General features: G+C 57.5%; 2 protein-coding genes across 2 annotated transcripts in view; one reads left to right on the top strand and one right to left on the bottom strand.

The window, feature by feature from the left end:
- Positions 1–11869, top strand: part of ARHGEF18 (Rho/Rac guanine nucleotide exchange factor 18) — a 74365-nt gene extending 62496 nt beyond the window's left edge. The window contains exons 18-30 of the mRNA XM_032466374.1: positions 616–692; positions 1009–1064; positions 2134–2313; positions 3071–3162; positions 5183–5365; positions 6056–6193; positions 6455–6579; positions 7266–7322; positions 7415–7462; positions 7583–8053; positions 8403–8736; positions 9510–9626; positions 9715–11869. Of these exons, the coding sequence (XP_032322265.1) occupies positions 616–692; positions 1009–1064; positions 2134–2313; positions 3071–3162; positions 5183–5365; positions 6056–6193; positions 6455–6579; positions 7266–7322; positions 7415–7462; positions 7583–8053; positions 8403–8736; positions 9510–9626; positions 9715–9866 (2030 nt within the window). The 3' untranslated portion in view covers positions 9867–11869. The remainder of the gene's footprint in view (positions 1–615; positions 693–1008; positions 1065–2133; positions 2314–3070; positions 3163–5182; positions 5366–6055; positions 6194–6454; positions 6580–7265; positions 7323–7414; positions 7463–7582; positions 8054–8402; positions 8737–9509; positions 9627–9714) is intronic.
- Positions 11870–13744: 1875 nt separating this feature from the next.
- Positions 13745–20742, bottom strand: PEX11G (peroxisomal biogenesis factor 11 gamma). The gene is made up of 5 exons (XM_006177573.3): positions 20619–20742; positions 19112–19297; positions 17627–17805; positions 14943–15005; positions 13745–14321 (listed from the first exon to the last, which is right to left on the bottom strand). The coding sequence occupies exons 1-5, from the start codon at positions 20676–20678 to the stop codon at positions 14090–14092; spliced, it is 720 nt and encodes a 239-aa protein (XP_006177635.2). The 5' UTR covers positions 20679–20742; the 3' UTR covers positions 13745–14089.
- Positions 20743–25165: the final 4423 nt, after the last annotated feature.

Genomic DNA, 25165 nt, shown 5'->3' with positions numbered 1-25165 from the left:
TGACTTTCAGACAGAAACCCAAGGCTTCACAACACCCCAAATTTGGCAGAGGCCCCAGGGTTCTAAACAACAGTAATGGGCCCACCTGCTGAAGGTCCCTGGGGTGGGTGGGAGATGCCACCTGGGCTGCCAGCCCCAGTGCCCCCCGCACCCCACTCACCGCTCAGGGTGAGCTCTAAGTGTTACTTTCAAGATCGGTCATGCGGTTCCAGACCAGAGAGCGCTCAGGACTCATCCCTGAGTTTCCTGTCCATTTCATGAGCTTCCAGAAACATCCTGATCTGTCCGTAGGCATCAGGGTCTTTAAAGCTCTTTAGGGGCGTGTTGCAGGTGGCTGAACGACAGAATGTGTGTGTTCTTATTAAGCCTGCAGCCCCCAGGAAGCTCGGGCGGGAAGGGACAAGAGTGTTGCTGCAGCAGGAAGCAGGAGGCGAGCATCCTGTGGCCCAGGTCCCAGGGGACCTGGGAGCAGGAAGAACAGAGGGGTTCCTTCCCGGTCGGGAACTCAGAGTGGGAGAGGGCGGGGCCGAGCCTCCCTGGGCTTCCCGTCCGCCTGGCGGGACCCGCGGGGCCGCGGGGCCGTGTGAGCCGTTTCCTTCTGTGTTTTCCCCGTAGACGTCCTTGCCGTCCTGCTGACTGACGTGCTCTTACTGCTACAAGAAAAGGATCAAAAATACGTCTTTGCTTCTGTGGTACGTGTCCTGCCTCTCCACACAAAAGGCCGCCCGCGGGCGGCGGCTGCCTGGAGGGCGGGGTGTCTGGGAGAGCACAGCCGCAAGCACCCGCCCCACCACGGGCCAGGAGGTCGCAGGGAGGCAGGAGCAGGGTTAGCCGAGATGGGGTCCTGTCTAGCGCCCTGCGGAGGCTGCAGGGCTCTGGGCCACCATCCTGTCCAGTTCCGCCTGGCTCTGTGTCTCCGTGGCTCTTCCCCTCCCAAGTGCTGGGAGAGAACCTCCTGTCTCTCACAGGCCCGCATCCCTTCCAGGAGAGCCCGTCCCTCCTCCCCAGGGATCTAGCTTGTCACTGAGTTTGCTTGTCACGCAAACTCAGGCAGCCACGGCCCTGTGAGTCCACAGCACGCTGGTCCCCGAACACCCTCATCACAGGGGCCAGGCCGGCCATGAGCTCCTTGAGGGCAGCCGACTTGGAGTCAGGGCTGGGTTCCATCTGTCCTGCCTGCTCGCCTGGACGCCACCGCCGCCCGGTCCTTCAGACCCCGCTGCAGGGTGGGGTGTGTGTCAGGCACTGCCCCCCAGGAAGGAGCTCAGGGGACCTGTTTGCCTCCAGGTTTACCCAGAGAGGGAGGTGGCCTTTGTCACTAAACTCTAGAATCTTGTACCTTTTCCCAGAAGTGCCCACTGGCTTCTCAAGGAGTTCCCACGAGCTCGGTCAAGCTGTCTTGCCAGCTGTCTGTCACTCCGGAACTCCGCACACCCCGTGTGTGTTGTCTGTTCACTCTCACGGGGGCGATGTGACCGCTGATCCACGGAGTCCCCCTCCCCGCTTCCTCACCTGGTCGTCCCCCTGTGTGTGTCTGTGGCCTGGTCACCTCTTCTCATGAGGACACCAGTCACTTGGACTAGGGCCACCCTAATGACTTCATTTTAACTTAATTACCTCTTTAAGACCCTGTCTCCGGATACCATCATGTTCTGAGGTTAAAACCTCAGTATATGAATGGGGGGCAGGGGCAGACACAAGTCAGCCCATAACAACCAGTTAAAAGCACACATTTCACTGGCCTATCAGAGCATTCCCCTGGTGGAATACACTGCAGGTTGGGAGAGCTGGTGGTTGGCTGCGGGCGTTTGGGGCACAGGGTTGGGAGGAGGGTTTATTTATCATCACAGACTACACACCCGTATATCTTCTGAGTGTTGCACAGTGTGCGTGCGTTACTGATTATAAACCATTTTTTAAGCACATTAAACAGGCACGTCCAAGGGGTATGAGGCAGTCATTGCAATAGTGTCTTTTCCCCAGATGGCAAAATATTTCTGCTTTGAATCGTCCAAGGATAAGCGGGGTGCACAGCCCCCAACCTAGTCCCCTCCTCCTCCAACTCGCAACCCCTGGGCTGTGGGGGTACAGCTGGCACAAGATGACCCCCCGCAACCCGGCCCGCCCCTGCAGGACTCGAAGCGCCCCGTCAGTCTCGCTGCAGAAGCTCATCGTGAGGGAAGTGGCCAACGAGGAGAAAGCCATGTTCCTGATCAGCGTGTCCCAGCAAGGGCCCGAGATGTATGAGATTCACACCGGCTCCAGGGAGGAGAGGAACACCTGGATGGGCCACATCCGAAGGGCTGTGGAGAGGTGAGGGGCCCGCGTGTGCCTCCCTCCACTTCCAGCTCTTCCCTTGGCCTTGACTGCTGGCTCGTCGGCTGTGCCCTTGGAGCACCTGTGAGGGTTCAAGGGGCCGCAGGCAGCCAGGAGACCCCTCTGCTTTCCGCCCCCTCCTGCCCCCTCAGTGCTCTGCCCGTCCCCTTGTCTAAAAGGGATAGGTGGTGCCATTCCGGCTCCTTCTGACAACGGCTAAAAAGGCCCTATGTCCCTGGCCTGGGGTCGTGGGCCGGCAGTGCCGACCTTCTGCACTGGTGGGCTGGTCTTCCTTGCCGGGCCAGGACCCCTCTGGACCCCGGCCCTGTGCCTCTGGGATGCCTGACTCCCGGCCCGCTGACAGACGTCCAGCCAGCCTGCTGCTCCCTCTGTTTATGCTAGAAACTTCCCAAAGCCTTAGTCTGCTCAGAGCTCACTGGATGCTCAACTCCAGCTCTGCTGGGCTTGCAGCCTCCCGTACCCGGGAGGCCCCCAGGGAATGAACTGCCCCGAGTCTCCCCTCTCCAAGTTACGGCCAAGCCTGTAGAAGCCGTGGCCGGTGACGCCTGACACTTGGAGACTGGATGAACGCCGACAGCTGTGTTTCTCTCCTGCACCATTAACAAGCTAAATCTCTCACCACATCAGAGATGTTCTTTGCAGCCAGTTCCACAGATGATGAATGTCTCAGTGCCCATTTCAGAGGCAGCCTGTCCGTGGGGCACTCTTGCCCACCTGTCCCCTCTCCCTGCAGCTGTCCGGACGAGGAGGAGGGGCCCTTCAGCGAGGCCGAAGAGGAGCGGAAGATGGTCGAGGCCCGCGCCATGAGGCTGAGGGACTTCCAAGGTAAAGGTCAGGGGTGGTCCATCCGACCTCTAAGCCCACGACGTGTCCCTGGTCTGGTGACAAGGCCCACCAGTGGCGTTTCTGTTCTGTCTCATCGGGACTGGCCATGGAGCAAATCACCACCCAAGTGACCAGGACTTTGGCTGTGGTCTTTCGGTGTCCTGCAGCCCTGTGGGCTGTCCCGTGGGGCAGTGATCTTCCGGGGAGCATGTGGGTAAGGGAGAGTGGGGCGCTAGGGTTCCTGAGCCCCTTCCCGACACGCACACTGCCCCTCCCTCCGTCTTCACCCAGGGGTACACTCGGCATGGGTGTCCCAGGTCACATGCGTCAGACCCCACAGGGCCCAGTAATAGCCTGGAACCCCCCTGGCTCCTTCTGGAGCCAAGCAGAACCAGCCCATCCCGGCTTTGTGACGAGCGACACCGGCTTCCTCTTCCACTTCGATTTTTTTTTTTCCAACTACATTATGGAGGTACAGTTCACATACCATACAGGTCACCCCGTTAAAGTGTGCCGTGCTGTGGCTGTAGCGTATATCACAAGGTTGCACAACCATCACCACAATCAGTTTTAGGCCTTTTGCATCACCCCCAATGAAACCCCATCCCTATTATCAGTCACTCCCGCGGCCTCCTCCCCCAGCCCCTGGGAAGCTCTGTTCCATAGTCTGTCCGTGAATTTACCTCTGACAGATATTGTGTATAAATGGGCTCGTTTGTCCTTTTGTGACTGGCTTATTTCACTGAGCATGATGTTGTAGCAGGTGTCAGGATCTCCTTCCTTTTTAAGGCTGCGTAATATTCCAGTGTGTGGATGGACCACATCATGCTTATCCATTCTCCTCCCCAGTTTTAACAGATAACTCTGAGACTTCAGCGAGGTCGTTGTCAAGAATAAGTCTCAGCACTTCGTGGTCTCAGTCAGCTTCCCTCTTCCCTCCCACTCAGTGTGATATTTATTTTTAAGTGAGGTAACATTTAAGCAATACATACATAAAAGTAGGTAGCATGTGTTTTATTTCTCTCTGTGAGACAGGAGGCAAGTTTAAGGAATAAAAATATTCAAAAGAAACCGGGGAGAACCCCACAGACCCTTGAATGTATAATGCTAACGTAGCATTCGTTTCCTTCCATTCTAACTCTTTTATTTCTGCCAGCTGGTAATAAAATGATGTGCCCTGCATAGACAGCATCTCCATGGATGCCACAGAGTCATGCTGTCATATCTCTTCATCATCCATTCTCGACAAGATTCTTAGTGAATTAGAAAGAGATGTTTTCTTTATTGAGCTATCCCTTCCCATCTTGGATTAAAAGCCAGTCTCATATGTCACAATGGAATGTCAGGGACACTCCCACCAAAATCAGGAGCGAGGCAGGCCCCCCCGCCCCACCTTTATCATCTTCATCCTGGAAGTTCCAGCCAGAGTAATAATGGGATGTAAGACACCGTGATCGGGAAGGGGGATCGCAGAATTATGTTTTGCATGTGACATGATTATTCGCCTAGAAAATCCAGTCAAAGCAACTGGAGAACGATAGAAGCAGCAAGAGAGTGCAGTCATTAAGCTGGACGTGGTGTACATATACTGCCATCATGGGAACTGGGGATTTGTGACAAAGTCTGGTAACACAAGTCACAGTCATGGCAGTGGGGGAAAAAATAAGGTGCAAAACCCAGAGACTTGTGAGAAAGAAGACTTTCAAGACTGGAAAAGTAAGTCTGAAAAGGCTCTCAATTTGTCCCAGACTAATAAAAACCAGCCTGTCATGGTCCTCCCCCACCCCCCTACCAATTATAAAAATTGATTTTTATAATTAAGGGAAACTGTGAGGAGACAGGGCCACACCCTCACCTGCCTCCTGGGAACATTGGACTAAGGGAACGGTCCACCTCGGGACGCGGCGTGGGCCAGCGGGGCCCCCGGAGGCCAGCCCTGCCCTGCGAGGCATCCTTACGCCAGCTCTGGGGGAGCCCATCCCAGAGAAGGCCGACCACCACCTTGGCCATCACTTTGCAGAGCGACTGAATGCGAAAGACCAGCAGATTGCCCAGAGCCTCGGCGAGAAGCAGCAGATCTACCTGGAGATGGCTGAGATGAGCAGCCTGGAGGACCTCGCCCCGTCGCGGCTCCTCTTTCGGGGAGGGGACCCCCCTGAGAACCTGAATGGAGAGAAGATTCTCAAGTCAGCCATGAGCCAGAGTAAGTCGGCCCGCCGGCCCCCGTGCTTCTGTTCTGCCTGGTGGGCTCCTCGGGGCGCCCCAGGCCGGGCACACGGCCCAGTGTGGCCCACACGCCACCCTGCCCAGCGCGCTTCTCTCTGGCTCTTTTCTGCTCAAGCGGAAGGTCCTTGTACACGGTCGGGTACGAGCCGTCACTGCAGACTTAAAGGTCCTTTCACATCACTCAGCCAGCACTCCCAGTGCCTGCCAAGTGCTGGGCCCGGGGTCTCACTTACTGAGATGGTTTCTCTTCTGTCTGAATAGTGGGTCTCTGATGCTACTACCCCCAGAAAAGCGTGCACACACACGTTTGGTGGGTCATTTCAGGGGCTCCCGGAGCCCGCAGCCACAGGAGGGCGCTGGCCTGTAAGCAGCTGGCTTCCCGAAGCAGCCAGGGTCCCCGTGGCGCACCAGGGAGCTTCCCCGCAGCTGCCAAAGGCCTGGAGCACCCCATCCACACGTGCTCAGCCTCTCCCGCAGCCGGGGTTGCTGGGCCCTGGGTGCAGCAAATGTGCGGGGAGACAGCAGTCAGGGGGGCCGAAGCCACACCAGGAGACTGTGAGGGGTGACTGGCACCTGGCACGGCCATGGCCCTGTGTCCTGGCACTGCCCTCTAAGGCTCACAGCAGGTCCACTGGGTCACTCAGCTCCCCTCTGTACCCTTTCGCAGTCGAGGACATCCAGAGCCTGATCTGCAGGCGGCTGGGCAGTGCCAACGGCCAGACAGAAGAGGTGGGCAGCTCCGCGGCCCCACCCTGGAGAGTTGAGACCTCTGGGGGCCATGACAGCACGAGCAGCCTGGGCAGGGGTGAGTGGGGCCACCCCTGATCGGCGCTGGGGCTTTGGGGACCAGTGGAAGGTTGGCAGCAGCAGGAGGGCATGCAGATTCGCAGAATGTCACCTCCGCTCAGCATCCTTGACAAAGGCCTGGGCATCTGCTGCTCAGTGTCCCTGTTGCTGCTACCCCTTGATCTCCTATAAACTCCTACCTGGGCTGGGCCAGGGTTGGGAGCAAGGACTCCGGCCCCACGGGGCTCGCAGCATCTCACACCCCTGACCTGGGTTTCAGATGGCAGTTTTAAGAAGAAGGTCTGCAGCAGCGACCCCGGCCCCCGAGACTGGCAGGGCCCCGTGCGCAGCCCGGACCCGAGGCTCAGCGACACCCCGGGGGCCCCCGAGGAGGCACCGCAGGCGGTACGCTGCCTCCTTGGCTACTCCTGAGCTCGGCGCGGAGTAGGCCCGAGCCCTCTCAGTTACTGCTAGTGAGGGGGTGCAGCCTGTGCTCGGCTTGTCTCGTTTCTTTCTGTCTTGGGGCAAATAGCGACGGGCGCCACCCCGTTTTATGGTGAATGGTAGTTAATGTGCAGATCGACCTCCTGGCAGGTGACCCTTCCCTCCAGGCCCCGGGAAGGGCAGGGACGGGCCGGGAGGGGCGGGGCAGGAGGGGCCCAGGAGAGAGGCAGGGAGGGGTGGGCTCAGGGCAGCGGCCGTGGCCTCAGCAACAGATGAGAGGCCCTGTATGGGGGCCACCAGCTCTTGGTCTGCACAGGCGTCCTAGCGCCCATAGTGGCGACATCACGAGCTGCTCCCTCCCCTTGGACTCAGGAGGCCCGCTCTGACCAAGTGTCAGGGTCAGGGTCTGGCCACCTCTGAGGCCTGGGTCCCTCTAAGCCTCCTACACAGTGGGCCCATGCCAGCCCTGCTGCACCTCCCAGGGGCCACCCTGTGCCCTCATCTTCCAGACACCCAGACTGGCACAAGTCAGGTCACCAAGCAGGGCCTGTCCCATGCTAAGGGGACGTCTTACCGATAAGAAGCGGGCCCGACTCCAGCTGGATGGGTCCTTAGAAGCCCTTTGTGCATTGATGCTGTCTCCACAGGCGGAGGGACCTGGGACAGAGCCTGGCCCCCGGCTGCCTGCAGTCCTGGAGTCGGAGGTAAGCTCGGGCTGTGTGTCTGCCCAGGGCCGGCACGCCCACCCCACAGGGCTTCGTGCAGGGAGCCGGCGTCCCTCTCCCTCTCTCCACAGCTTGTCCAGCGGATCCAGACGCTGTCCCAGCTGCTCCTCGACCTCCAGGTACTGGGCCTCCGGGGAGCGTGATGAGCTGCACGTGCCCTTTTCCGGGTGGAGGTTGGGATCTGGGGACCACCAGGCTCTTCCCAAAGCCAGCCCCTCGCCGGTCCTCCCTTGCCCCAGGCGGTCATCGCCCAGCAGGACAGCTACGTGGAGATGCAGAGGGCCGCCATGCAGGAGCGCGAGAAGCAGTTCCGGCTGCAGTCCACGCGTGGGAACCTGCTGCTGGAGCAGGAGCGGCAGCGCAACTTCGAGAAGCAACGCGAGGAGCTGGCGGGCGTGCAGAAGCTGCAGGGCCAGCTGCGGCTGGAGCAGCAGCGCTGGGAGCGCGAGCGGGAGCGCCAGCGGCAGGAGCTGGACCTGGCCTCAGCCCGGCTGCAGCGGCGCGAGAGCGAGTCGCAGCAGCTGCAGGAGCGGCTGAGCCAGGAGCGCGACGAGCTGGAGCGGCAGCGCCAGGCCTACCAGCATGACCTGGAGCGGCTGCGCGAGGCCCAGCGCGCCGTGGAGCGGGAGCGCGAGCGCCTGGAGCTGCTGCGGCGGCTCAAGAAGCAGAACACGGTGCCCGGGGCGCTGCCGCCCGAGGCGCTGCCAGAGGTGAGCGCCAGCCCGCGTCCTGGGCAGGTGCGTACGCGCACGCGGGTGTGAGTTGTATGTGCATGTGAACGTGAATGTGACCGTGTACCTGTAAAAGCACATAAGAACATGTGTGCGTGCAGGTGCGAGTGTGTGTGTATTCGTCTGCATTTTGGGGACAAGCAGTTTGAGTGGCGGCTCCGTGCCAGATCAGACCCTCCCAGCTAAGCGGCAGGCCAGGTCCATCCATCTCCATCTACAAAGGCCCCACCCCAGCAAGGACCCCTGCAGGGCAAGGTTCCTTGTGGGGACCAGGCCGGCCTCCAGCAGGAACAACGGCACTGGAATGTGTCTTCTGTCACTCTTTCAGGCCCTGCCCCCAAGCCACACCCCCAGCTTCAACGGGGAGGGGCTGGAAGGGCCCGCAGCCCCGACCAAAGCTCCAGGGCCCCGCGTTAGCACCCTGCTGTCAGGCGCCGGGCCCGAGTTCGCTGAGCGCCCCGAGGTGGCCCGCAGGGACAGCGCCCCAGCCGAGGGCCGGCCGGCCAAGAGCGACGTGCCCATCCAGCTGCTCAGCGCCACCAACCAGATCCAGAGGCAGGCGGCTGTGCAGCAGCAGATCCCCACCAAGCTGGCCGCCTCCACCAAGGGCGGCAAGGACAAGGGCAGCAAGAGCCGGGGCTCCCAGCGCTGGGAGAGCTCAGGTGAGTCAGGGCCTCCTGCAGCGCCCCCCCCCTTGGTGGGTGTCCGCCCGGCCCGGAGCCTCTGGAGGGGCACCGGAAGGAGACCTGGAGGCAAGGCTGGTGATGGAGCTGAGGCTGCCTTCCACACAGGCCACGCCCCACGTGGACGTCTCTCATCTCAAGAAGGAAAACTGAAATATCAAACCCTGGCTCCTTTTCCTGCCTTGGCCCTCAAACCAGGATCAGGGACGAGGGAGCATCTTAGTGATTCAGGAAGGGCCCTTGGAAACCCCTGGGGAGTCCAGCACCACGGGCGGGAAGTGCATCACCACGGGCGGGAAGTCACAGCGACCCACGCCAGTGCTCCCCCGCTGAGCCCGCCCTGCGCCGGTCCAGCTGCCGCGGTTCTGCCAGTGTCCTCACTCCACGGAGGTACACTCGGCCCTCGCCCCAAAGCACCCTGCAGCACGTGGTGCCCCATAGGGAAGGCCCTGGGGAGCCTCCCTGGGATGCTCTGGGGAGCAGGGCCTGTGTCCCAGGACGCCTGGGCTGCAGGGTCAAGAGACCTCCCATCTAAAGGTTGAATGACCCCAGCAGCCTCTGTGGTCGGACAGGGGCTGTTCTCCCTGTTTTTGGTCACTGAATTTGGGGCTTAGTGTCTGAGTGGGACCCACCCTGGGAACGGGCCCTAGGGGTGTGTTGAGGAGTGAGGGAAGTCCCTCGCCAAGGTGGTGGCCCCTCCTGGGCCAGGAGCCAGGCCCAGCACCCCAGGCTGCACTTCCTCCCTCCACCAGCCTCGTTTGACCTGAAGCAGCCGCTGCTTCTCAACAAGCTCATGGGCAGAGAGGAGAACGCCTCTCGGAGCCGCCGCTCGCTGAGTCCCGTCCTGGCCTGTGCCACGCCCCCCCCAGGTGAGCCAGCACTCCCCCTCCCCCGCAGCAGGGCCACCCACGGGTCCTGGCAGCTGCTGACACCCATAGCCCCCTCTCTTTCTTGCAGACCCCTGCCTCCCAGCCCCAAGCCCGGCCCCTGCTGAGGTCCCCGCTGAGTACTCCCCCAAGGCCTGGGGGGCATCCCTGCCACCCGTAGCCCTGCCCTCCACACCACTTGACAAGGAAGAAGCCAGCAAGGAGGACGTCATCTTCTTCTAGGGGGCGTGGCCCGAGGTGCAGGCCCCTCCCTGTGCTGCCCTCCCACCGTGTTCTCTGGGACCCGCCCCACTGTCTCTCTCCCCTTCCCAAACAGGCCTCCATCCACGACCACCTGGCCAGGGCGTGGCAGGGCTGGTCTGAGGCTCTCTCTGTAGGATTAGCAGTGGTGCCTGGGCAACTTTGTAAACCTATTTTTTTTATACAAAAAGGAAAGTTTTTAATCGAAGATTGAACCAGAGCTAACCCAAGAGCTGTGAGTGCAGCACCCCGTTTGGGTGGGGGGGAGATCAACTGCAGGCTGTCCTTCCACGGGAGTGACCGGCGGTGGTGGGTCCGTGAGGAGCACGGTGACAGGCCAGGCCCGTGGCCTGAGGAGGTGCTGGCTCCGGGCTAGGCTCCACAGCTACCAGAAGGCACTGCTGGCGCCAGAAGGGCCTAGTGGTATCAGCTCTGTCCACAGAATCAGGCAGAGCTGCTTCCAAAGCAGAGGTCTGCATGTGTTCATGGTGGGCCTCCAGGCCAGGACGGGAGCCCGGACAAGGGGTGGCACACAGCGCCCCCAGGACGGAGGGCCACAGGGCAGGGCAGCTGGAGAGGTTGGCGGCGGTGTGCTCGGCAGGCTCTGTAGGTGCACAAGGTCGTCCTGGAAGGGCCTGACCGTCACTCATTTTTATTTGGTGGAGGTTTTTAAGACCTGCTGTTGTCAAACTTGGTGCTTTCCCGAGGCGCCGCACCAAGGCGGCATGGTTCTGTGGGCGTCTTGGACACCAGGCACCCAGGAAGCCAAGACCAGAGCTTCAGCCAGGGCTGGCACACACCCAAGGGTCCCAGCCCAGGCGGAGGGGCCTGAGTCCCTGTGAGACAGGCCAGTTGTCCCAGGGCTGCCAGGGGGAGCCCCCAGGCTCATATCCCCAGCCAAGGGGCAGGTGCTGGGACCATGCAGAGCAGTGGCGTGAAACGCTAGAGCGATCACACGTGGCCTAGTCGGTGACTTTTGCCAGCGAGCAGACAGATGGCCACCTGGCAGGCACCTCCACGTCTAGTGAGCTGTCACAGCTCATGGTCAACTTCCCCTGGAGGAGGGCGAGGGCCACCAGTCCAGCCTCTCGGCCATAGGTGTTGGAGATGTTGTCACATGTCCAGGAACAGTCCAGCGGTGGCAAGAGGTCAGATTCCTGTTCCAGCTCTGGCCACACTCAAGCTTGGGTGCCGGGGGTGGGGGGTGTCCCAGCCTTCTCCTCTACCCCTGACTCCCCCATGGAACCCAGAGTCTTCTGAAGCCACGGAACTTGCCAAAGCACTGGTGGAAGACTGGGTCCTCGGTGGAGCAGGAGCCTGGGCCCAGCAGGGGTGAGGCAACACGGCCAGCTGGTGACAAGGAACTGGCAGCAGGTCCGGACCTCTCCCGAGCCCGGTAACTGCCCTGGCGTCTTCAGCTCCTCTGAGAACCTCCCCAGCCTCACCCTTGCCTGCGGGCCCGCAGCACCAGCAAGGAGCCAGGAGCAGCATCGTCCCCCACGACATGAGCGAGCTCCTCCGTGCCACACCGACAGTCAGTGTTTGTGTTTTGTACTGAGACGCATTGGAGCACTTTAAAAAGTTGACTTTCAGTTCCTGTCCTATTGTGAAGAGGACATTCCTGGGCCATGCGGCCCCACCCACGGGCTCCATCTGACCCTCCGAGAGGATTCCTTGGGCGATAAGGAGTTCAAGGAGGTTTCTGACCAGTGCCAGCGGCTGGGCAGCACCGTGGGCACATCCCTCCCCGTACCGCAAGGTCACTCCTGGGTCGAGCCCAGTGTTACCTGTAAAGTTGGTGGTTGAGCAAATGTTCTGATTTCTGTGGGATCTGTGCACGTCTTTGTTAATTGTGACCACGATCTTAGTCCACCAGACAATTATTTCTACAATGATCGCAGCGTTTCCTCACTGCAGGGTATTTCAGAATCACTCTAGAACTTAAGACCTGATTCTAGCAATAAAAGTGTCTGAGATGAGCTGACCTGGGGTGGCTGTTCTTTGGGGTTTAGTTTTAGGATAATCTGTCCAAACGTTGGTGCTGTAGTGGTGCATTCTGGCAGGGGCCCCCTCAGGCCCTCTGCTGCAGGAGGCCCCTGGGAAGGCCTGGTCACCAGGCTGGGATGTCCCGTCCCTCCTGGCTGGCCCCAGGACACCACAGCAGCCGCCTCAGCTGCTGTCACCTCTCCTGCTGAGGGCAGGCATCAGGCCCGTGCACCACTCCCCCTGCCTGGAGGCTGGGACACATACCAGGCAAGTGACACAGCCCCCCCCAGCCCTGCTTGGCACCAGCTCAGACCAGTGATTAGATCAGTCGCACAGAGAGCCTAGGCCAGGCCGCCCCCTCTGGTTCTCTGCAAAGCCCCAGACAGTGATGGCATCTGGACATTCAAGGTTGGAGGCAGTGGCAGTGCCAAGGTGGCCTCGGTAGCCCCTAGCAGCCTCCCACATGAGGCCAAGGTGCAGAGAATGCCGCCGAGTCCTCCTGCCCTGGCTGGGTTCCCTCCCATTTAGGCCCATCCCTGTCGTCTTGGGATGTCAGCCTCCTCACAAGGTGCGGCCCTGCTGGCTTCCGGGCGCTCCGGGGCCGCCAGCTTCCCTGCTCATTGACGGAGCTGTTTGCCACAGGTGCGCTCCCCGCGTCCTGCTTAACAGCTGGAGATCCTTCACGGCCCAGTCCCTCGAACTGGCTTGCTTGCTTCACCCCAACCTGACGGCCAGCCCCGGGAAGGGCCCTGGGCAGGGGATGTGGCGCACTCCAGGCAGAGCCAGACCCGGCTCCACCGCCCAGCCCTCCCGGCTGTGCCCAAGGCTGCGCCCGGCCCTACTGCCCAGGCCCGTGGGGACGCCAGCCTTTGGGGGTACCTGTGACACACCCAGCTGTTCACGTGGCTCCCTGATAAACACGCTGTCTTACAGGTGTTAACTCACTCAGTCTCCAGACAGGCAGGCAGGTGCTGCTCCGACCCCTACGCTAATCTTGCAGGTGCCCCTGGGCGCTGGGAGGGGGTCTCTGCTGAGGCAAAGCATGCCCCCCTTACAGGAGGGGAGAGGGAGGCTCGCCGGGCCCGGCGCCTCCAGAGGGCCCCCAGGTGGAAGGGCAGGGGGCTTCGGCCAGGGGTGTCTCCTGCACCCCGTGCCACCTGAGCAGCCCTCCATCCCAGCCATTCCGAGCCACGTCCCTTTATGAAAGAACAAAATGTGGCTGACACCACAGGAGACTTCGGGGGCTGTAAACGCTGCCATTGGTTGGCTCTTCGGGCGCCTGTGAGATGAGGGGGGGAGCCCAACGCCCCTGCCTTCCCGCCGGGGCCCAGACGCGGAGGTCACAGGAGTGAGGGGCGGGTGCGGGCCAGCCACCAGCCACCACCGCCGCCCGAGGCCACACACACGCAGCCTCCCAAACGTCAGACTGGAAAAGCAGCTTGTCCCGTCCCCGGGCGCTCCCCACGGGCAGGGAGACGGAGCCTCGGGCATCTCCACAGGCGCTGGGAGCCCACGAGATGCTCAGACCGGCCCCAAATGGCCACGGCAACCCTGGCAACTACCCTGACCCTGTAGCTGAGTGGGCGATGCTTCAGCCACGACACGCATTCCGAGATGCCCAGGGGCACAGACGCGGGCCTGGCCCGGCCCGGCAGAGGCGACATCCACGGCCGGGGTGCCTGAGCCCGCGAAGTGGGAGAGCTGCCCTCGGTGGGGTCAGCAGCGAGAGAATGTTCCAGAAGGTGGGCAAGGAGGTATGGCTTCCCACTGTAGCTCCATGAGGCACAGGGTTGCCCCACCAGGCCAGGGAGAAGTGTGAAGGACAGGCCGCAGGCGGCGGGGTGGGAGTTTAGGAATAAGCTCTGACACCTGGCTGGGCACCAGCACCACAGCATTTCATTGATTCTCATTTCAGCTTTCCTCACGCTGTCCCGGCCCCCCTGCTCGCCTCAGTTAGAATACAGGCCTCTGGCCTGCAGCGGCCTTTTCCCCTGCACGCCAGTCTCGGGGCCTTACCACTCTGCTCAGGAGAAGCCTCCCCCACAGAGCTGGGTCTGGGGGACCTCGCCGGCACACCCTGCGCATCCTCGGCTGCATCTCCCCGCACCTGGCCTTGATTTGCTTGATTAGAGAACCGGCCCCCTCCCGGGTGATCACTGCTCCGCGGGGAGGGGCCCCCATCAGGGTTCTGGTTGTGTCTGAGGACTCCCCAGGCCGTGTCAGGAGGCGGCGTCAGCCTGGCCACTGGCCTGGACTGCCTGGTACACGCTGAGGAGGGAGGAGACGGTGCCCAGGAGGCCCACCAGCCACGGGGGGAAGCGGCCGGCCCACAGGACGCCCGGGGGCAGCCAGTGCACCGCGTTCGCCAGGTCAGCCAGGTTGCTCAGAAGAGCCAGCGCCTCCAACCGGATCTGGGCCTCCACGGTCCTCCGCTTGCCCCGAGGCCGCTGGCTGCGGGAGCAAAGAGGGGGGCTCAGGGAAGGCCAGGAGGCACCCAAGCCTAGCCGCAGGGGCAGGGTTGAGGAGTGCTGGGGAGTCGGGAGGGCTGGTGGGGTCTCTCAGGGGGACCATGTCGTGGTCACACCCGCCAGAGGGAGCCCACGGCTTGAACAGAGCACAGCCCGGCGTGGGGTCTCAGGTCTACACCTCCGTCCTCCCAAACCTCCAGAGTTGGGCAGGGAAGTGGGCAAGTTCTGGGCATACGCCAGGCTGGGACCTACCCCATGTTCCTTCCTGACCCTGGTCCTCAGGAAACTGGCTCCATCCCCCATCTTCCTCCCTGATGGGGGGGTGGCCGGGAAGGCTCAGCCCTGGAGTCCTGGCTCTGCCACCTCCTGTCTACGGGGCCTCAAGTAAGCCTCAGTTTCCCCAGCTGTAAAAGTGCCACCATCCACCTGGAGGCTGCAGGGAGGCCCCATGACCTGGCCCACATCACACCCCAGCACGGGGCCTGTGCAGGGCAGGGCTGACCACTGGTGACTGAGCACCTCCCTGGCTGGGGAAAGCCAGGGGGGACCCCAGACTGCGGGAGGAAGTCAGCCTTTCTCCTGGGCGAAACCCCGGGCATCGTACCTGGTGAAGGCCGCCGGGGGGCTCCTCAGCCTCTGTCTCAGCTTCAGGACCATCCACAAGGACCTGCAACACCACAGAGGCTGGGGCAGGAGCGGCAGGGGAGGCTCGTCCCTAACGCAGACCCCCACCTGCCCACGTCGTAGGTTCGGGAGTGTCCAGTGCTTCTGACACGGCCAACCAGGCCCCAGCCCACCTCTGCGAACTACTGGCCCGGGACCACGGCTCAAAGGAACATCGTGCCACACGGGGTGTCTACGGCCCTGCTGGGAGGCCGCCCCTCTAGACGAGGCTGATTCCCCTCCCTGCACCCTGGCTGGCTCACCTGGTAAATGTGGACCAGAGGAGCACCGTGGCTGTCCCCTCCCCCTGACACAACCAACCTGTCTGAGGTGAGTCGGAACAACCTTCTGGACCCTGAGGGCTGGTGTGTGAGACTGAGGAAGCGGCCGCCAGGAGGGCGTCCTCCAGTGCTCCCTGGGGACTCTGGCCCTGCACGATGTCCACCCAGGCTGCTCCGCCCCGCCCTTGCACCCTGCACCCTGGGCTGTGGGGAGTGTCGGTGAGGGAACATGCCCAGTCCTGCCCAGTGGAGGGCTGACCCCAGCCAGACTTCCTGACTGGGAGGTCCAGGACCTGGTCCCATCTCCCCAGCCACTGTGTGCCCATCCAGGTGACATGTCCTGAGGGCAGGGGACACAGGGCAGCACCACTTGGGGAACTTAGAGCAAAATGCTGACTCCCAGGCCCCCAGGCCCAAAGAATCAGAACCTCTGGGTGCCTGAGCCTGGTATCTGCCTGTCAACACCCTCCCAGGTGACCGACTCTCTAGCACCCTGGGGTCTTAAGGACCCCTGGTCGTTGGTGAGTACACACCAAATGCTCCCCAACCCCCACACCCGTGGCCGTGCCACACACAGAGAAATGATGGGAAAACTAGATGCTCTAAAAATGAACGGAAGAATAGAGCACAGAGGATTTCAGGGCGGTGAAAATACTCTGTGTGGCACTTGTCCGGTGGGTATGTGTCATTATACACTTGTCCAAACCCAGAGAATGTACAACACCAAGACTGAACTCGAACGTCAGCCACGGACCTGGGCTGATTATGCTGTAATAAATGTAGCCCTCCGGTGCCAGGTTGACAGTGGGGGAGGCCGTGCAGGGCTGGGGGTATGTGGGAACTCTTACTTTCCACTCAGTTTTGCTGGGAACCTAAAACTGCTCTAGAAAAACAAAGTCCATTTGAGAAAAAAAATGAATGGAACTAAGGCTGCCCCTAAAGCAGGAACGGGAAGTCTCTCGGAGCCGAGGGCACAAGGCGCACGGAGGAGAGGCCCTGAGCCGGGGCCCCCAGGGAGCTGAGCCCCAGGGCGTCCGGAGCACGGCCCACGGACCACCGGAGGCCCCGAGCGTGCACATGGACACCGTGACTGTGAGGGGAGTGGGCCTCAAGGGGGAGCCGTGTCAGGGAAGCAAGGAGAGCAGAGGTAAGTAAAACTGAGTCAGCAGTGTGAGCTCAAAGGCTTGGAGGACTCACTGAAGCGTAAAGAGTGGGCAGCTCTGGGCTGGATGACGGGGTGAGCTGAACAAAACCCAAAGTGAAAGATTCATTGGCATTCAAGTAGCAGCAGACACAGGCACTGCCAAGCACCCCAGGGTCCGAGGCCGCCCCTCTTCCCCTCACGGATATGAGAGCCCTTTACTGCCCTGAACTCGGGCCCTGGAGGCACTGCTTCGCCTCTGCTTTCTGGGGCAGGAGACTCTGAACAAAGCCACCCAGAAAATCTGTCGAGGGGAAGATGTTTGGGAGGAAACCATTATTAGAAACCTTATGGGGTTTTTGGAAGCACAGAGCCAGTTTAGAAACTCCTGGCTGTTTTATCTGAGGTTTGCTGATGACAACGCAAGCAGGACTTGGGGACCCGGGTGAAGGCAGCTACGTGAGCTACTTCTGTCCAGGCTCCAGAGTTCTTTTTCCTGGGTCCTGTGGGCACAGTCACGCCCCGGCCCCCAAAAGATGTATGGACTTCCTAGTCCCTGGCACCGGTGATCTGTTCCCTGGCACGGCAAAAAGGACTCTTTGCAGATGGGACTGAGCTCAGGGGCTGGAGATGGGAGATGATAACGGGGGGGCCCAATCTAGTGTCACCTCAAGGGTCCTCATAAAAGGGAGGCAGGAGGCTCAAAGTCAGAGATGTGGCAACAGAAGCAGAGGCTGCACCAGAAACTGACACAACATTGTAAACTGACTATATTGCAATTAAAAGAAAAAAGATTTTTTTAAAGTAAAAAAAAAAAATAAGCAGCAGCAGAGGCTGGAGCAGTGCACTTCAAGGATAGAGGAACGGGCCACCAGCCGAGGAATGCGGGCCGCCTCTAGAAGCTGGAAAAGGCCAGGGACAGAGGTCCCTGGGAACCTCCAGAAGGAACACAGCCCTGCCGACACCTTGATTTTTAGCCCAGCGAGACCCATGTAGGACTTCTGACCTTCAGAACTGTTAGGATGATCTGTTTGTGTTGCTTAAAGCCACCAAGTTTGCGGTAATCTGTTTCAGCAGCAACAGGGGACAGATACAGCGAGGTGGTGACAGAAAGAGGAGAGGCAGGAGAGGAGAGACCCCTCCGCCTCCAGCCTGTCTGCCCGGCTGCCCAGGGGCCTGCCTGCGGGCAGCGACACCACTTACCTAGCAATCCCCAGGAGCAGGGAGAGGCCCCAGAAGGCTGTGCTCAGTGTCCACCACCAGGCAGAGTCCACGTGGAGGATTTTGGCATCAGAAGCCCAGGCGATGTGCTCACAGGGGTAGTAGAGCTGGTCAGCCAGGTTTCCCAGGACAGACACACAGCGCACAAAGATGTCCTCTTCCTGCAGGACCGGGAGAGAAGGGGCGGGGGGGTGGGCCTGGGGTCAGACCTACCCACTGCCCATTTTAGGGGCCCAGGCCATGCCAGGTGGCAGTCACAGGGCACTGTCCAAGCCTGGCAGGCCGGCCCATGGCTGGCCCTGCAGGAGAAGGCTCGATTTCTGCCTCCCAGCCGTATGGTCAACACTGCCCAGTGGAGCAGTGGGTCTCAATTCAGCCACACAGTGGAATCCCTGGGGGGCTTCAAAAATCCCACACCACAATTTTTTTAAGTTCCCAGACGATTCCCACGTAGGACAACCTGGGATGCCCTGCATCAGAGCCTTCCTACCCCGAAGGCTGCCAGTTCTTGTTCTTGTTCTGGTGAGGGATATCCCAGATGCAAAGGGCCCTCCACCCACTGCCTGGAGACTCAGGGGAGCCCTCACAGAGGAGGTGGGGGGCAGTCCTCCGGGGATTCACCACAAGCACACTCTAATCAAAGAGGAGGCTGGAGAGATGGGCGTCAAAACAGGTCCAGGGAAACACATGAGACTTGGGATGATCAGGCCACAGGCTCTGGGGCTGGATAGGGGAGCATCTGAGTAAGGGGCTCAGAGCGGAGACCCAGGAGAGCAGGGGGAACAGGCAGGGCAGCCCAGGAATGGGCATGACTTGGCCAGGCTGGCCCTGGGCAGCTTCTCGGCCCACCCCCTGGGGGGAACAAGCTTGTCCCCAGGGGAGGAGCACTGCTCTAGACCTACCAGAACTCCTGTGGAAGGATGCGGTGCAGTTGTAACAGCAAAATATTATAATCTCCCAAGTCAACAGGGAGCGGTTAAATACATCACCATCTGGCCATATGGCAGAGTACTATGTGGTCATAAAGAAGAAAAAAGCTCCTTTTGGACTGACGTGGGATGACCTCCAAGTCGTAGTGTTAAGTGAAAAAAGCGAGTGGCAGAACAGTGTAAATGACACACAACTATTTACATCAACAATGTGTATTTGCCCGTGAAGTTACAGATCTCATGATAAAAACACGGGAAGCTGACAACAGTGGCTGCCTCTGAGGAGGAAAACTGAGGGCTGGGGGATCAGGAAAGAGAGAGATTTTTTAAGTACACAGTTTTTTGGAATGTGCAAACCTACTAGCTATTTTTTTTAATTTAAATTGAAATGAGAACATTTGTCTCAAAAAACAAGTGAAACTGAAAACAATAATAAACCGCCCCTGCAGTTGCTTTTATAAAGACAAGTCCTGGCTATATAAGGCACTGGCTTCCCGGGGTCTGCACCCCCTCCCTACGGCCCCACGCACCCCATTACCTCTGTCCCCAGGCCGTACTGCTTAGTGTAGACAAACATGGCCGCATCATCAAAGAGTCGCAGGATGGTCCTGCAATGGCTGAATTGGGAAGACAGTGCCAGCAGGCGCGTCCCCACTTCTGACCTGGCAGATTGTTCCACCAGGATCCCGCCCACCAGCTGGCAGCAGTACCCCAGCGTTCGGATCTGTGGGAAACCAGAGGCAGTCAGTGTGGCCCTGATCACCCCTGACCTGGCCGTGGGCCCCGTGGGATCGAGTGGGAGGAAGAGTCTAAATCAACAAACTTCCAGTAAAAGCCAAAAGTTTCAAAAGATATTTGTAGGTGGGACAAGTGGAGAAACATATCATTGTCCAAAAGGCATTGCGGAGACTAATGGGACTGCTGGCTCATGTCACCAAGGGGCACAGCCTTTGGAGACCAAGGTATTGGGGACAAGAAAAAGAAAACCCCATTTGCCACCTCCTGGATCTTTTTCCCAACAGTCAGGAGGACTAGGTGGAAATGTATATTTGCATCTATCTGGCTGGACCAAAGCCCGTGGCTGGGCTGGGGGGTGGGGAAGTGAGTGGGCATCAACCAAGTGGACAAAAGGATAATCTGCTTGTATTACTTTTGTGAGAATGAACTCACTACTCACTGGGGGGTTTAGGGGCACTGTGAACTACGTTTATTTATTTCATCTGCTTTTCAGAAGTTGCTCTTCCCTGTTGTTTTATATATTATTTTTACTTGTAATTGCTCTCCAGAGCCTTTGTAATAGCAAAATGCTGCAACTTAAATGTCCGGCTTGGGGGGATTTGTTAAAACCTGAATGCCCAATCACAGTGGATTTGGTTGGATCTAAATGCCCAGCCACTGATACGTTCCCTGATACAGCCTGAATGCCTACCTGTAAGAGACCGATTGGGACAAGCCCACAGTCTGACCTCAGAAGCCTGGAAGGAACAACCTAAATGCCCAGCCAGTGGAGATGGTGGTCAGAACTTAAACATCCAGCTGTAGGGGAAGCCCTGCAAAATCTTAAATCCCCATATGATAACTGTTTCAGATAACCCAGGGACTAACTACAGAGGCCCAGTCAGATTTAAATATCCAACCATGAAGCTGTTTGGCATGGAAATGTCCATCCAGGTTGAAGTGGCCGGAACAACCTAAGTGCCCAGTTTGGTCAGAACCCAAATGTCCAGCCATAGGGGGAGCCCTGCAGCACCCTAAGTCCTCCCATGACATTGTTTGGAACTCCCAACGGCCAATTTCAGTGATCCAGTCGGATCCCAAATGTGCAAACGTGAGGATCTGGTTGTACGGTAAACGTTCAGTCGCACTGGGTTGGCCGGAACAATCTAAATGTCCACCGCTCGGGGACAGGGTTGGAGCCCAGCTCGGTCAGGGCCTCTGCCAGGGGGGATCCTGAGTGACCCCGCTCCCTCTCTGGCCTCAGTTTCCCGGTCTCTGAGCTCCGGCCCGACTCCGGGACCTCTGGCCGCGCTGCACCCCAGCCTCACCAGGCGGTCCCGGCCCCTGTACGACTCCAGCGCCGACGCCAGACCGCTCAGGGCCGCCATGGCGACTCCGCCGTGACGTCCCCGCGACTTCGGCGCGCCGCGCCAGGGGGCGGGCCCCGCGAGAGGCCACGCCCCCCCCGGGAACGTTGTGCGCAGGCGCGGCCGCGACCCTTTGTCCCGCAACCAGCCCTTTGTCTGCCGCATGGAGGGACAGGGTGTGCAGCTGTGGCGCCGCCACGTGTGTGCACCCCCGCTCCTTTGCACCCAGGAGGGCCCCGGGAGCTCGCAGCCTTCTGCCCCGCACTGGCTCGTCCTTTCAGAGTTAACCAGCTATCCACCAAAAAAATACATATTCCAAGCAAAAGCGCACCAGCCTGTTTACTGCGGTCCAAGAAGGGAAGCTTCTTTGTAATTTTTTTTCATCACCCTTTCTGTATTGTCTGCTTGTCAATAGTGAGCACGTATGGCTGCTGTGATACCGTGTAAGGCATTATTAGAAAATTAAGGAAATGCATAGAATCCTTCTAGAAGAATAGGCAACAATCTGGTAACTGGAATTGCACCGGAAAGGATAACTGGGTGGCTGGTGTCGACTAGAATAAGAACGCACACCGTGAGCTGTGAGTTTCCCCTTTATTTGGGGGCTTTCTGAGGACTGTAACCGAGACTGCCCCTGGGGTAGTTCTGCCCGGAAGAAGTGGAGGGAAGGGATACATGGGATTTGGTACGAGGGTATGTGTAATCAAGCACACATCTCAATAGAAGGTTGCTGCTAGTCAGGAGGAGCAGATATCATAGTTAATGATTTTAGTGCTTTTCTTCAGTATGGAAAGATGTAAGAATCCAGGCTCATAGAAAATTTTTCCTGAAAGTATCTAACTGAAAGGCCTGTTCTGCCAGTTTTCCCAGAGCACAGAGAGCCTCATGCCTGATCTCCACCCTGAACTCCTTTCAGGGTGTGCTGAAGACCGGCGACTGCAGTGGCCAGTGACTCAATCCTTGTAGAGGCGGATGGCGGGCGACATTCTTTAGCTGTCACTGGGCAGAGATTAAAGTTCACCTTCGTACCATTTTATAGCTCTTGAATTTTATGCACTGCAGATTACATATGCTATCCTATTTTTCCTGAGGTTAAAATGATAAATAGGGGTCAGGGAAAGATAAGCAGGTTTACCAATAGGCAGACACAAAAATGCATATTTTACAAGGTGTGAAGTTGTACCTGACCGTGGTTTTGTTCTGCATTTCCCTAATGGCTAATGATGTTGACTGATTCCCTTTTATTAAACATTTTCTCTTTATTTCAATTCCTATTACTCTGCCAGCCTCACTCACTCCTTTCCAACCACATTGCCTTACTCCTGTTTCTTGAACTTACAGCCCGCACCTGCCTCAGGACCTTTGCATATGCTGCTGTTCACTCTGCCTGGAAGGCTGTCCCTCACCTCCTCCTCGTGTTTACTCAAATGTCCTCTTCTCATAGGACCTCCGCATCACACCCTCCTCAGCAATTCCTACCCACATTTCTTGCTGCTTTATTTTTTTTTTAGCTTGTTACACTAACATAACTGTATATTTTGCTTCTTTACCTAGTCGTCTGGTTATTTGTCTAGTTACCTGGTTATTTGTCTCTCCTTGACAGAATTTGAACTCCACTAGGGCACGGATTTTGATCTGTCTCGGTCACAGCTACATCCCCACAGTCTAGCACAAAATAGGTTCTCAGTAAGTGGTGTTGCTTGTGGGGCTCAGCATCCTGTCCAAAGCTCTCTGTTCATGCTCCATCCACACTGTCCTGGGAGACCTGGTCCTTGCTCACGATTTCCCTAGCCACCTCTTTGCTGGCCTCTTCCCACTCTCTCTCCAGTCCTTCCCTGTGTCCTGCTGCCACCTGTCCCCTGGACATTTCCCCTGCGAATCCCACAAGCCCCCTCGCACTCAGCAAGCCCCAGACTGATGTCAGCATCACTCCCCAAACGTCTGGCTCTTCCATGCCCCCATCTCAGGGCTGCCCCACCTATCACCCAGCACCATCATGCTCACCTCTTTCCCTCCACAAGCCCCTCCCATGTCCCAACAGTCACCAAAACACCCCTTGAACCCAGCCACTTCTTCCCAGCCCACAGCTCCCTCCATAGGCAACCCCCATTCTCTCTCTCTCCTAGACCCCAAGCCCTCCATCCCAAGGCCTGCCTTCCCCATTATATCCCAAGAGACTCTTTAACCCTCACATCGGTTGGAGGGTAATAGCTCAGAGGTAGAGTGAATGCTTAGCATGCAGGAGGTCCTGGGTTCCATCCCCAGTACCTCCATTAAAAATCAATCAATTAATTAAAATAAACCTAATTACCTCCTCCCAAAAATAAGGAAAACCCTCACATCTGACCACAGCCCTCCTTGCTTAAGACCTGGGTGCAGGGGTCTGTGCGCCCCCCCCCCACCCCTACCAATTGGAGATACTGTTTCATCAGCAGAAAAATGTCCGAGCCCAGCCTGAGGCCTGCAGAGGGAAGGGAGCCTCAGGCTGCAGAGCTGCCGCTGCACAAGTGCCTGGATCCCTTCTTGAGCCTGTGCTGTCCCCATTGGTCTTGTAACAGCACGATGCATTTCTCTGCGTGCCTGTGGTGTGCCAGGCCCCATGCTAGGCACCAGGGAGACAGCAGTGAGCCTGGCGGGCCCGGCCCGGCCCTCCAAGCACCCTCCAGCATCTGGTTAGGGCCGAGCTTGACCTTTGAGAAAGAGACAGGAGCTGGCCCGGCATCCACAGCTAGGCGCTGGTGTTCTCCCGCTGGACAGAAATAATTTCACAAAACGCCAGTGTCAGACAAGGTCGCTCTGTGACCGTGGTGGACTAAGACAAAACAAGCCCACTCCGTCATCCCGTCTGAACGCAGACAAAACACAAATGTTTTCCACACCACAACAGCGACCAGACATGGCCTGTCCTGGCTGATCGGAGTGACTCCTATGTCATCACCAATCAGCACTTTCGTCTTGCTTCATTCCTTAGACCTCTGTATCAAATAATTCAGCTTCTCTGTAACAGCGTTACCTACCCCTCCGTGCTTCCTGACAGCATCTGGGAGCCCCCAGATCCTCCTTTCCCCAACAGGCAGGGAAAATATCTATTTGCCTCAACCTGGCTGGGCTGAAGCCCTCAGCTGGGCCCTGGGCTGGGGAGCAGGTGATGGAACCTCAACCCAGCAGACAAAACAACAGTTGACTTGAATTTAGTAAAAAGGAATCCACTCAGTACCTAAGTCCTGGGGCTCCAATTCAAAGTGCAGGGACCACCCCAATGCTCACAGCAGCACTACTTACAACAGCCAGGACATGGAAGCAACCTAAATGTCCACTGACAGATGACTGGATAAAGAAGATGTGGTGTACATATATACAGTGGAATACTCAGCCATAAAAAAGAATAAAATAATGCCATTTGCTGCAACATGGATGAAACTGGAGATCGTCATTCCAAGTGAAGTCAGCCAGAAAGAGAAAGACAAATAACATATGATATCACTCATACGTGGAATCTAAAAAAAAATGACACAAATGAACTTACTTATAAAACACAGGCTCACAGGCAAGGAAAACAAACTTATGGTTACCAGGGGGGAAAGTGGGCGGGAAGCGATATACTGGAAGTTCTAGATTTGCAGATACTACTCTATATAAAATACATAAACAAGAAGTTTCTACTGTATAGCACAGGGAACTATAACCAATATCTTGTAATAACCTATAAGGAAAGAATATGAAAACGAATCTATGTATGTCTATGTATGACTGAAACATTATGCTGTACACCAGAAATTGGCACAACACTGTAACTGAATATATACGTCAATAAATATATATATATAACAAGGTAAAGAAATTGCTTTTTCCTTTAAATTTTGTTTTGTATTGTAAAATACACATAATATAAAACTGACCATTTTAATCACCTTTAAGTGTTCGGTTTAGTGGCATTAAGTACATCTCCATTTTTAAAAAATGTTTATTTTTTATTGAATTATAGTTGGTTTACAAGGATGTGCTAATTTCTGATGTACAGCATAGTGATTGTTATATATATATATATATATATATATATATATATATATATATATATATATATATATTCCTTTTCATATTCTTTTTCCTTATAGGTTATTACAAGGTGTTGTATATAGTTCCCCGTGCTATACAGAAGGACCTTGTTGTTTATCTATTTTATATACAGTAGTGTGTGTCTAAAAATCCCGAGCTCCCAATTAAGTGCATTCCCATTGCTGTGCAACCATCACCACCATCCACCTCCAGAACTTTTTCATCTTCCCAAACTGAAACTCTGTCCCCATTAAATATCACCTTCCCATTCCCCCATCCTGATATATTTTATGAATTATTTTTATTTGTCAAAACACCTCAAAAAAAGAAAGACAAGGTGGAGAGGGTATAGCTCAGTGGTAAAGCGCAATCTTAGCATAATCAAGGTCCTGGGTTCAATCCTAAATAAATATATAAATAAACCTAACTGCCTCCCTGACAAAAATAAAATG

This window comes from Camelus ferus, chromosome 22, assembly GCF_009834535.1.
Source record: "Camelus ferus isolate YT-003-E chromosome 22, BCGSAC_Cfer_1.0, whole genome shotgun sequence".
NCBI lineage: Eukaryota > Metazoa > Chordata > Mammalia > Artiodactyla > Camelidae > Camelus > Camelus ferus.
This window is presented reverse-complemented; position numbering and strand designations above follow the sequence as displayed.